At 42.9% G+C, this 12,986-nt stretch overlaps 2 protein-coding genes across 3 annotated transcripts in view; one reads left to right on the top strand and one right to left on the bottom strand.

Moving 5' to 3' along the window:
• BICRAL (BRD4 interacting chromatin remodeling complex associated protein like) overlaps positions 1 to 8,498 on the bottom strand; it is a 99,491-nt gene extending 90,993 nt beyond the window's left edge. Inside the window, exon 1 of one of the 2 annotated variants that reach the window (XM_041413621.1) lies at positions 8,482 to 8,498. The gene's annotated coding sequence lies outside the window, so the exon portion shown is untranslated. Of the gene's footprint in view, positions 1 to 8,035; positions 8,253 to 8,481 lie in introns of those variants that run through there. The other variant, XM_041413623.1, reaches the window with a different exon arrangement.
• Positions 8,499 to 8,634: 136 nt separating this feature from the next.
• On the top strand, positions 8,635 to 11,252 carry TBCC (tubulin folding cofactor C). The gene has a single exon (XM_041413627.1). The coding sequence runs from the start codon at positions 8,660 to 8,662 to the stop codon at positions 9,686 to 9,688; it is 1,029 nt and encodes a 342-aa protein (XP_041269561.1). The 5' UTR covers positions 8,635 to 8,659; the 3' UTR covers positions 9,689 to 11,252.
• Positions 11,253 to 12,986: the final 1,734 nt, after the last annotated feature.

The following is a 12,986-nucleotide window of genomic DNA, read 5'->3' as shown; positions in this document are numbered from 1 at the left end:
CACAGCTCAAAAAAAAAAAAAACCTCTTACAACGTTTTAGGTTTTTTGAGCAACTATATCAAAATGGTAATGGGCAGTGTTCTAAGTGGACTTTCTCAAAGAAGTTGGCCAGATTGCTTATCTTCCAAAAAAAAAATCTCAGCACATCAGCATTTTCAATTAGAATCTGGTTATATTATTGTTGAATTAATCAACCAATTCCCAAATTTGGCCAAAGCCAAGACTCACCTACAAACCTTGTTTACATGCATACCCCCAGTAGAAAACTGAGGTGAAGTTTCAGATCACTCCCACAGTGGAAGGGATGGCCCAAGCAAACAAACCTTAGCCCGAGTCCAACAGATCCTTTGTGCAGCCCAGACCCGACCTGCACATGGCCGTGCCTCGGCCATCAGCCAGATTATTAACTGCACTTTTCATGAATACAGCAAGGACCCCAACAGACACAGTATGGACAGAAACACCACATGCCAAAGAGCTCGGGAAGAGCTGTAAGCCTGTACTCCTGACACCAGTATTAGAAAATCCAAAAGGCCAAAACTTCAGGGTTCCTAACTTCAGTAAATGCTTCAAGGCCAAACTCTGCCCTGAATTCAAACCTACTCAGCTTCACTGGCTTTAGAGAATAATGCCCAAGCGAGAACTTGTATGGAGGGACACCACCAGCATTGTCATTTGGTTAACAGGAAGGAACTTCGCTTCAGAGGTTACAAGGCCAAACATCTGATCAGTATGTTGTTATTATTATTATTCTCCCAGTCCTACAGAAACCACAAATAGGAAGCAGGCAATACAATACAAAGAAGGAACTGGAGAAAGGAAAACAAATGATTTTGAATGGATTCTGTTACCATAAGAAACACAAGGAATCCTACACAAGTTTTCCATGATGTTACCATAACTTACTGTCCCTGAAGGATGTTTCAAGGCAGCATTGACAATAGCATTACTAAGCAGGTACAGTACAAAAAGGGAAGGAGAACTAACAGCATCTATACAATGAAGCTCCCTGCAGTAACTAGATTTCTCCGTATCTACACACATTTGCTATATTTGTTCACAGGTATAAATGATTACCAAAAAAAAAAATCAAGGGTTGGATGTAATTTTGTAGGTCATATTGAAGTATGCACTTAATGTTACCTTCAATTCTAAGAGGTCTGAATGTAGTCATCAGCTGTAATGTTACCACTTTCAGGTGTACTACAGAATTTCTGAGACCATGCTTGTAAAGAACTACTGCTTTTTCCTGGCAGGTACTCATGCTGTTTTAAGAGCATCACATGGTGTTTCAGCACTAGGTGTCACTGCCCCAAGAGGCTGCCCCTCTTCTCACTGCCTTTCTGCATGAGTACAAAAGACCCTTGTATGTCAACATTCTTCTACTCCAAGGTCACCTGCTCAGAGCTGTCCTCTTCAACCAGAGTCCTATGTACAATGCACAATCAGTTGCTGCCTTTCTTTAGCTTTTACAATCACATTTTCTTTCCTGTAGCAGCTTTATAAGGAGCAAGGGGAAATAAGCACAAGAAAGGAAAGACCAGTGTCAAAAGGAAGAACTCTTTGGAAGACAGGTGTCGGTGTAAAAACAGCTAATGGGAACATCATGTGCACTCATCACACAACAAACTACTTGGCTGTATTTTGACACCAGCTATCAAACTGTGACCATGCTGTTTAACAAATAACACTCTCATAGGTGTGCAAAGACACCAAATGTCATTTGGAGTGATTTGATACATTGCCCTAAAATGACAGACTGTGAAGAACTGAAAACTATGCTTAGATATCGAGAGGAGAAAATAAGGGGATACAAAGCACCCATCATTCTGTCTCCAGGTTTCTCCTACATCAAGTCACTTTGCTGATATTCAGCCCATTTTTTCAGGTCTGCATCACATGCACTCCAATTCTTGTGCAGTCATAAATTAGTACCCCAAAAGAAGGTAAGGCAGCGATAGATTCATAATGAAGAATTTAAGGACTAAGCTAGTGCATTAGAGGAATTAATTCCACAGCCATCCCAAGGTTTTTGCATTAATAGATGGTTTGTAACCTCAACTCACTGCATCCTTTCAGAGATATATTGCATGGAAAAGAATGCCATTTGCTTCAATGCAGCCTTGCTTCCTCAGACTGAATTGTTCAGCTCTATTGATGGCACTTCTTCCTCCCATGCTTTTTCTTTCCATTCATTAATGTGTTTCTTATGTCAGGTCATCATCAGTCACACCTTTTACTCATCTACATATGGATTAATTAATTATTTAAATAAAAATAAATAACTAAGCTTGAAGGCACAGAAACAAATAGGTCATCATTAAAGGGCACAGGCAATAGAGAGGTAAAGGTCACTTGAAAAGTAGGGCACCCAAATACAGAGGCACAAAGGCAGACAAGGACTTTAACTTGGAATATAAATGTAACATACCACATGAAATTTTCAGTTCAATATCCATATTAACCACCAAATTCTGAATAATTACTGCCACTATTTTGATGACTCACCCATAAAAATTACCTAAACATTACAATGTTTAGCTTGATACCATGCCTTCCTTACCCAAAACAGTACTTACAAAACCTGGGTCATAATTGCATGATGTAATTTGTAAAGCTGCATGACTCCAGTATCAATCATCATACCAAAGACAGGACTACATAACCAAAGGTATCTTAAGGGGTGATTGGTAAGAACATAGGTAGTAAGAGGGGGTAATGAAGAGTGAGCCTCAGAACAAGACATTTACACCAATACCAGAAGACAGACAGGTTTCTATGACTGGAGATTGTGTGAAGACCAACAGGGCTGGTATGTGATGAATCTAGAAAGCAGATTTTGGAGAACTGTGCTTCTCTGTGATGGGATCTGACCATACAGCAGACAATTAAGTAAAGCCAAAGAAAACATAGTGACTGGAGGTTCCATTTAAACAAATGGCAATTCAAATTATTACTGGAACAGATCAAGAATTACTATATCATTCTCTGGGTTATTTAAATATAGTCTCATATTCTTCAGCTTAAAGTACCCTAAAAAGGAGAATTAAGTTTGAAAGATTAATAGCTCTCACTTCCAAGTTAGAATAATCTTAAGATACTCAGCCACTGAAATGTATCAGGAAAAAAAAAATACCCTCGCCTCTGGAGACAGAACTTTACTACAGAAATAATGGAGAACTAAACTTGCCCAACTAACACTGCCAAAACTGATGGAAGAATTTAAACTAAAAATGATGTCAGAAACTGGGACAACCTTCTATCATATTCATAGTTAATTTGGCTAGCACAGATGAATGGTATAAAAAAATCAGGTAAGGACACAGAAATACAGACAAGTATATTAATGAGTAGATGGACACAAGGGTTTGGGTGTTGGTTTGTTTTGTTTGGTTTTTTTTTTTTTTTAAACATAGTACTAATTAAAAACAGCAGCCTGGCAATGAAACTAACAAAAGAAGCATTCCTAATACAACTGAGGTGTTGTGGATGATGTTTAACAAAATAAAACCAAACAAAAAAATAGGAGGAATTTAAGCAAAAAAAAAAGGAGGCCTAAAACATGAAATGAGGTGATATAGGGATACAGAAACACAGTGGAATAGTAAATTATATCAAAGGCATTTGTGTTCTTGAAAGAAACACAGACCTGCTAAGCTATACATGTATAAGGACAAGACAAAATGGATGAACAGAAGGGATGTTATGAATAAAGCACCACCTAAGTCAGAACTTTTGAGACAGAATAGTTTTACTTGGACATTTCTGAGTCCCTGCTATGAAATCAATTGGGTAAGATTTGGATATGAATGAAGATTGCTGTAAAAGAAGTCTTTATATTATCACTGAAAGGGTATCAATATGAATGGAATTTATTCTCAGATTTAGACTGAAGAACAAATGCTAATAATAGGAGGAGGAAGCCCTCATTCAAAATTATAGCTGACAGACTTTTTCCTAAGATGTTAAATGGTAAAAAGAATACAAGTACAGTTTTATCCACTAGGGAATATACTACAGGAGAGCTAATATGAAAACTTGGATATGACTTGGAGTTAATGCTATTTAAATCACTCAAAGATAAATGGAATATGTTTGCGAGTAAGAGTCACAATTCCAAAATAGAAAACTTTGATATACTTTGATATTGAACCTGAATGGTCCATTGAACTGGCTAGTTCAATAACCACAGTTTTCTGAAATGCATTAAAAAAATAACTGTAAAAGTATCTGAAGTGTAAAGCAAGGCAATGCAAAAAAAAAAAAAAACCTCTCAGAAACTCCATAACTAATAGAATAATTGCCTCAAAGGGAGAGTCCATAAAGCAGAATCTGTCACTTAGTACTAAGTTTCCAGAATTTAACTACAGTTAATTAGCAAGTTAGGATTCTATATAGCAGTCAGCAGCTAGACCTGGACCAAACCTATGAGATTTGCTGCACTTGAGCTCTTCTGTTTAGCACATTTGGGCCTTGCTTTGTTAATCTGAAAGTACCTTTTGTCATAAAATACTATGCTTTGAAGCCTGTCCCTGGTTTTGAAGGATAACTCATTTTCGTAGAAATCAATTTGTTTCACCACCTTTGGCACTGGAAATAGCAGATTCTCAGAAGGGACCGGCTCAGGCTAGTTTCAAAACAAGTGCACCTTGACTGGTTGGAATATAATTAGTATCTTAAGCATTCCCAAGGATTACATTCAAACCTTTTGCATTACTCACAGCAATTAAGTTGCACCAAGAAAATTACATTGTTTTAGCTTTAACACTCAATAAGTGATTTAAAAACAAACGTATTTTACATTGTTCTGGCTTTCCATATGGCCAGATATATAAAGCACAACATTTTAGTGCCACAAAAGCTTTAACAAAAAAAACCCAATCAGTATGCCAAACATAACATTCAAAGAATTTCTTTTTTCCAAATGAACCGAGATACAGTAACTCAACATTCACTTTTAATGAAGCCCCATTGCACCATGACAAATGTGCAGCCTACAGTATCTTAAATGAATCATCATATGGCTTACATCTTTAATGCCTGATCACAGTGCCAGAGGAGTTCAAAGAGCCCTTACTAAAACCATCAGTAGAAACGCTGGTTGCCCAAGCCACTGAAGTACCTACTTTGTAGCCAGAAGTAATTAAGTTGCTCTGCTAATCTCTGCTGCAGAAACTCAATCTAACAGAGAGAGATCACATCTATCAGATAAAGGCTCCATGCAAGGCACCGAGGCTGCTGCTTTTCTTGAAAACACACACAGTATTTTTGTGCATGTAACAGTGCAACACACATGCATAACACCCTTTAGAATAAAATTGTTAGTGTAGGGAATAGATACTGATGAGAAGGAATAATTCTACTTCCTTCCTCTGCTTGAGAGACTGCAAATCTGTATCTTGAGATCACGCCGCATCTATGAGGTCCCTGACTTTTACAAGCACAGGAACCTCAGGTGTAAGAATCCATTATTATGAGGCTGAACACACAGTCGCCTCTATGGATCTCCCTTTTATTCCCCACTCTTCTTAAAATAATGATGGAACGAGACAGGATCTTGAACCTTCAGCTGAACTACACAATACATCTCACTTAAAAGGCTATGAGGTAATGCTGTTGAGCTATGGCAAATCAGTAGGAAATATTTCAGGCAGATAGCATTCATGACTGATAACCATGGGACACAGATTTAAACCTGGAAGCATGCACGGAGCTCATGTTTCCAGAGTTTCACAGCACTAGATCAAAGTAAACAAGTGCAACCTGCAAGTTCACATAAAATAAATGACACTGTACAGTTCAAACAATGGCAGAAGGTCTTACTGAAATGCCTGCTATCTACTTTGAAGCCAGAGAGGAACAAAAGTACATGCAAGAGGGGGAAAAGTAGGAAAATAATATAACAGAGAGAATTATGTGCCTTCTCATATCCTCAAACAGCCAAACTACTTGTTACAGCTTACCCAAGTGACTCCAAGCCTGAGCTAGAACGCTTACATTTTATTCAGGTGGTTACTGTCTGGCACACTAAGGAGCCTCAAAACATAGAAGTTGCTGCCAGAAAAGTCAGGAAGAAAATTGTCAGTCTTTGTATGACCACCAAAAAAAAAATTAAAATGCACATGCCAATAGAAATTATACAAAAACCTCTAATTGTAAGGGTGGAAAGTAATTTTGGAACATCAGGATTAAACAACTGGAAGAATTTTACAGCTTCCTTTTTAATTTTTCATTATGGTCATACATTTCACTTTCTTGTGTCTGGGTATATTTTTGCTTTTAACCAAAAAAACAATTGTGTGCATTAGCAAGGTGAAAAGCTTCCAGTCTCTCTGAAGCTCCTATTCATGAGGGTATTTGGTCCTCATTGATCCAAACGTCCAATCACCCATAGAAAAAACAATTCAGAATACCTAGCATCCTAAGTGCCCAAATACAATAAGGAGTAATTATACTGCACCATAACATTTACAGCACTTAACATTTATTCTGTGCTGTGTATACTAATGTTTGCTTGCAATCCTTACAGTATGAAGTTCTTTTAGCCAGGGCAGTTCATCTACTGGCTCACATCTGCATTAACAATACCAAAGCCATACTCCAGGAATATTTGTGCATATGAAAAACAGCGAAAACCTTTTTCTGTCAATATCCTCACGTACGGGATAAGCACTTCCATCACTGTTACCACCTGTATTAGCTAGACTCAAGGGAACATAAGGCAAACAGAGCCTGCTAGCTAAAATGAAACTTCCACATCTTTCAACAACATGGAAATAAGGATATTTTTTCTTATGGAAAATTAATTGCACCATATTGCTGCCTAATGGAACATTGCTGCAATAACTGCAGGAGTGGACTTGACTATTTATTTGGAAAAAAATACCTAATACTTACTACTAAATGTATAATTTAAACACATTGCTAGGAAAAAAAAATCAAGTGAGAATATTCAAATACCCTTCCTTTTTCATGACTGAGCACACTTCCATTCTACAGCATAAGAGGTTTTAATTTTTAAGACTCAATCTAATTCTTCATAGACAAAATTCTGAACACTGCAGTAGTGCAACAAATGTAATGCTGCATTAAGAGCTGTAATGCATCAAACACTTCACCTAACCCACTGGCATCCAACCTGCTCCAAAGTGCTACTGTTGCATAACCATCCCTTGCAATCCCCTTAGTTTATATGTTAACACTGTTAAGGAAAGAATATTCTCTACGTTAGTGTGAGTCCTTCGCAAGGATTAAAGGCATTTCACTGCCTTTCCTCTGTCATCCAAACTGGACTGACATTACCACATGTAAGCTTCACATACTCTGTACATTCTAACAACATTATATAATTTCTAACATAGAAATTAAACCACATTTTCAGGAAACAGAAAACAACACTACTACTTTCAAGGTAAAGGTACTTTCAAAGGCTAACCTGAAGTGACATAGCAGCCTATACTTCCAAACAGGAACATAAGGTAAAAAAACTCATGCTATTGCCAAACAGAAGACAGAAAAATCAGGTTATCTACTTTGGGTTTACCACCTTTTTGTTTCAATGGATAGTCTTAGGTCCTGTGTCAATTTGTTACAAGTAACTTCAAAATGACAAGGGAAAGGAGAGTATTTGTAGAAGTAGACAGGAGTTAGATTTGTTTTCATATTACTAAAAGAGTGCTTAGTGTTAACTTTCTTTGCATAAATTAAAATCCAAATAATAGAAAATAAAATTCTCCAATTAATACAGCAAAACAATGGCCACTTTTTTGCTTTGCAGACAGTGTACTTAATATCTGGTTGCTGCTGCAAATTTACTTTAAAACACATCATCTAATTATAAAAGCCTTCCTTCCCATGTTTCCATGTAGGCCTCTGTGGATTGCTCACACAGTCCTCCCTCTGGGGCACAGTAATCCACTGGCACTGCTCCCACTTTTCCCTGAAGAACCGAACTCTCCTCTGGAACAAAACACTCCAGAAACCAAATAAGCAGCGAGGAAGAAATCGATCCACCTGGCAGCACCTTTGCAGTTACCTGCAAGGCTCAGCAGCCTTTTCCTCGGCCACTTCACTGCGGGAGCGGGAGACAGCGGGGAAGGTTTATTAGAGCACGGCGCGCACGGAGCCTCCCGCAGGCGCCGGCCGTGTCAGCCTGCCAGGGGCCCCCGCCCGGGCAGGGGCCCGGGACCGCCCGGCGCCTCCGGAGCACGGGGCAGCACGGGGCGCCTCGAGGCGGCCGGCGCGGCCCCGAACCCGCCTCGCCAGCCCCGGCCCGCCGCTCGCGGGAGCCCCGCGCCCAGGGCCGGCGGCGACGGGCGCGGCCCGGGAGGGGAGGTGTGGGTGTAAGCACAGCAGCGGGAAGAAGCGGACAGCTCCGCGCGGGCACAGCGGGGGAGCGGGGCGGAGGCTCATTTATATCCCGGGCGCTAATTTGGGAAGCGGGCTAACCCGCCCCGCACGGCACCTGCCGCCAGCACTCACCCCATCCCGCGGAGAGGCGGCGGCCCCTTTAAGACCACGGGAGACCCCTCCCTCCGGCCCTCCCGCCCTCCCCCGCCGCGCGCCTCCCGGGCCGCCAATCGGCGGCGGCGACGCAGCCAGGGCTGCGGGCAGCCAATGCGCGCGCTGCTTGGTGACCGCAGGGGAGGCGAGAGGCAAGATGGCGGCGCCGGGAGAGGCGGCGGCCGTGGCGGCTCCCTCACAGCCCGAGGTGGCCGCGGGCTCGGCCGCCTCCGCCGTGGTGCTGCCGGAGCGGCTGCAGCGGCGGGAAGCGGAGCGGCAGCAGGGCGTGGAGCGGCAGCGGCAGAAGAAGGAGGCGCAGGTAGTGAAGGAGGAGCAGAGCGAGTTCTTCCTGGCCGCCTTCGCCCGGGAGCGGGAGGCCGTGGAGGCGCTGCTGGCGGCGGGGACGCTGGAGGAGGCGGCCGCCCGCCTGCAGGCGCTGCAGAAGCTGCTGACGGGCAGCGTGCGGTTCCTGGCGCCGTACGAGGTGCGGCAGGGGCAGGAGACCGTGGCGCGGCTGCAATGGGAGCTGGCGGCGCGGCGGCAGCAGCTGCAGCCCAAGAAGAAATTCGCCTTCCGCGCCCTCAAGAAAGAAGCGGCCCCGGGCAGCGCCCCGCGCCCCGCCGAGCCCGCCCCGCCGGAGCCCGCCGCGCCGAGCTCCGGCCTCGCCGAGGGTGAATCGGGCGGGCCGCCGCTGTGCGGGTTCAGCGGCGCCCAGGACGAGGAGCTGGAGCTCGGCCCCGCGGAGCTGCTGCAGCGGGACGTGCTGCTGTCGGAGCTGCGCGGCTGCCGGGTGCGGCTCCGCGGCAACCCCAACACGCTGCGGGTGCGCGACTGCAGCGGCTGCACCGTGCTCTGCGGGCCCGTGTCCACCTCCGTGCTGGTGGACGGCTGCAGCGACTGCCTGCTGGCGCTGGCCTGCCAGCAGCTCCGCACCCACCGCACCCGCGACTGCCGGGTCTACGTGCAAGTCACCAGCCGGGCCGTAATCGAGGCCTGCTCTGAGGTCTCCTTCGCCCCCTACTCCTGGAGCTACCCTGGTATCGAGGGAGATTTCGAGTCGTCTGGGCTGGACAGAAACAGTAACAACTGGAACCTGGTGGATGACTTTGACTGGCTGGCGACTGACAGGCCTTCCCCGAACTGGAGCCTGATCCCCGAGCAGGAAAGAATCACTTGCTGGGACTGACTGCGGAGGCAGCTCTGCCGTGCGAGAGATCCTCATGTAAACGCACTGATCCACAAACTGTGGGACTTAATCCACAATATGCCATTAAATGATTCCATTCTGTATTCAAATTTGAAATTATAATATATGGCTGGCTTTCTTAGTTGAAGCATACCAGTCAAATAGAGTTTACTGTTCTTGCACAAGTTGCTGCTATAATCTGTATGTATCACTGGGATTTGCCAATTTCTGAAGTACTTCATTGTGAGTTACAGCTTATTAAGGTGGGACGAAGGCCACTGATACACAAACACAATGAGCCTCTGTTAGAGCTGTTGTGCTGCTTTCACTCAGGCAGACTCTGAATTAGCTGCAAATAGTGCAAACTGTACTGGAATGAAAAGATCAAATACCAAATTTCCCATGTTTGTGTGGTTCTCATGACAGCAGCGCAGTGTATCTTAGAGGGAGTGCAGGGCAGGACTGCTGTGAGGTAATGGGGTGAAAAAAGGTTCATTTCAAGGGAGAGTTTGTAACTGCACAGCGCAGCAGACTGAGATGCATCCTAGGCTGTAGTACAACAATGAGCCAGTTTCTGTTGGTTTGGGTTAAATCTGCAAGTTGGCTTTAGGCTTTTATTTCCAGTGAGAAAAGTCTAAAGGAAGTATGGTTCTAATAAACATCTAATGCTCTCCTAATATATTGATTACTTGAAATTCAGAAACCTATGGAGTCTGTATAAATACTAAATCTTCACAACTTATAAATATCATGTGAAAGGATGCTGCTTCTGTAAGCAGCTCAAAGGCATCCAGCAAGTGCTGATGAGCACCACAGAAGCTGGGTTAACTGTTCCTCTGCAAGATGAAGCTTGAGGGGTGTTCAGGGATGTCCCACTAGTTTTCCAGACAACAGGCTTTTTGTGCTGTGATCCTAATTTGCAGCACTCTGCTGCTGCTGCATATGTGCAGTGTTGGCAGAGAGAGTCAGTAAAACAGAAAGATGAGGTGCTATATTCCAATTCCAGAATTGCATATTACCTTGCATAAAGTGCAGAATAATTTAAGTCTCTTCACTCCTGCTAAATAATAATAAAAACGTAGCAGCACTGTGGAATGCAATGTCTTTACAGTGCCCTGTTAGTGGTGCTGAAGTGACCACTGTCCATATATAAAGTATACATAGCAGTTTTAGGTTTCTAAAACCCCTCCTTAACTTGTGACATTTTTCAAGAAATAATTGTTTATCTTGCCTTAGCATAAAGCTTTATTGTAAAACTTCAAATTCTTTACGCTGTGCAGCCATCATCTATGTGCCTCAAACAGACACTGAATCCTAGCTGAACCATCAAAAACTACATCACTGCCAGGGGAAGTACCTGAAGCTTCACTTGGGTGCTCGTCTGGTTTTGAGCAGAAAATTTTTTTATATAAGTTGTTTTCAGCATATTTAATTTAAAGGGGAGGGCAAAAGGGATTTTTTTTTTTTTAATATTCCTGACAATTCTCAGTTTTGTTTACTTCTGTTAATGTGTATTTTTTGACTGAATTGGATTTTGCATTTCAAATATACTTGTTTTGAATTATTTTACTTGTTCCTTTACTAATGAGTCTTCTTTGCACTGACAGCATGATGAAATGATTTAAAGAATACACCCTGAGTCTTACTTTAGTGTACATAATTTATATCCTTTGTTAGAGGGATGTGATCAGTTGAGGCTGTCCAGTTATTTTAATTTTAACACATCCATCTTGTTACAGAACCTGATTTTGTAGTTCATTGTTCTCCAGATCGATCCTGTTAGCATCCTCTGGCCTTGAGACTGCAACATGTTCAGCCTGTAAGAACTACAATAATGCCTTTGTTCTGCTTGCCCAAAGCTCTAAACATTTACACCTTCCTGTGGCAATGGATCCCTGCCGATCCAGACAGGGAAAGAGACCCCAGGCTGTGGCAGGAACCAGGGATGCACTGAGGCTTCCCAGCCTTCCTCACATGGAAGTGCCATGTTCTGTTCCAGCTCTTGGCCTGTGGCATGCGGTACTGCCTGAATATACAGAGCAGGAGTCAAAATATGGAAGTTTAAGCATCAGTTTCTCTCTGAAGTTGCTTCCTTGGGGATGTTTTTCACAAACCAGTTATTGACATCCCAGCTGCTAATGTTTTCTTTCCTCCAAATACTTAACTTTGGTCAAACCATTAGTTAGGTAATACTTTTCAGAACATGGTGCCAGACAATTACCCTAAAGATTTAGCATTACCTTTGTAATACAAAACACACAACTGGCTCTCAGTCTCAGGCACGGTGTGAAACAAGGAAATTCAATCTGAGAGCAGTAAGTCCAGAAAAATTTGCTCAGGCAGATACCTAAATGTGATTTATAGTTCTAAACATACAATTTCATATCTATATATATACACACAGAGTTGCACATTTCTGTAAACCTTTTTTTAATTATACTTTCCTGATGTAGAATCATAACAGAAATTCATGACTGTTTTGAAACAACAGACTGTTAATGTTGTATGAGAATTTAAGCACTAGTAAAGGTTTACTAGCATTCTATGGACTATTCAGTATAGAAATTGCAACTTTTGTGGGTCTCTAAGGAAGAGAAGCCAAATCCCTTAAGTATTTCTAATCAGCTAGCAATCACCCTGCATAATGTACAACTGAAGTGAACAAAGTCTCTTCAAGAACTCTGGCTCTGGTTTGCATCACAGTGCCAACAGTTCCACCAGGAACTTCTTTAGAAATCATGTACTTTAAAGAAATTAATGATGCTAGACATCACCAGGGGCTGAAAAACAAATGCCTGCCAGAGGTGTGGGATAACAGAACATCAGCACCACAAACCTTGTGTAAATTTGCCCTGAAGAGAAGGAAACAGGCAGAAAGTTTCTAAAAATAGTGGGGGCCATTGAGCTGCAGAACCATTTTCCACGAGGAGTCAGGAAAGCCTCCTGTTTCAAACAGTTTTGAAAGACAGCCTAGTTGGACAGGCCTGCTCCAGCCAGTGACCTTACCAAAATCTTTTAAAGCCAGTGAAACTTCCTTAGTCCACCACAGGGCTGTTACTCAGCGTTGTAAAGCTCCTGTGTGTGTCTGTGGAGGAAATAAAACAGTTCTATGCAAAGATGCACAACATGGAAGCCAAGGGAGAAAACTGAGGCCATTTTCCAGGCCATAAAGGGCCTTGAGTGTTGCTGTTTGTTGAGGCACTGAGGGGTGGCACAGACCAAAATTTGTGTCCAGAGAAGCAGCCAGGAGGTTTGCTGCTGCTTCCATGGGGCCATCCCCTCACCCCAAGGTCTGTCC

This window comes from Onychostruthus taczanowskii, unplaced genomic scaffold (assembly GCF_017590055.1).
Source record: "Onychostruthus taczanowskii isolate IOZ18803 unplaced genomic scaffold, ASM1759005v1 scaffold42, whole genome shotgun sequence".
In the NCBI taxonomy this organism is placed as follows: domain Eukaryota; kingdom Metazoa; phylum Chordata; class Aves; order Passeriformes; family Passeridae; genus Onychostruthus; species Onychostruthus taczanowskii.
The sequence above is the reverse complement of the archived record's forward strand: the minus strand, read 5'-3'. Positions and strand labels throughout refer to the sequence as shown.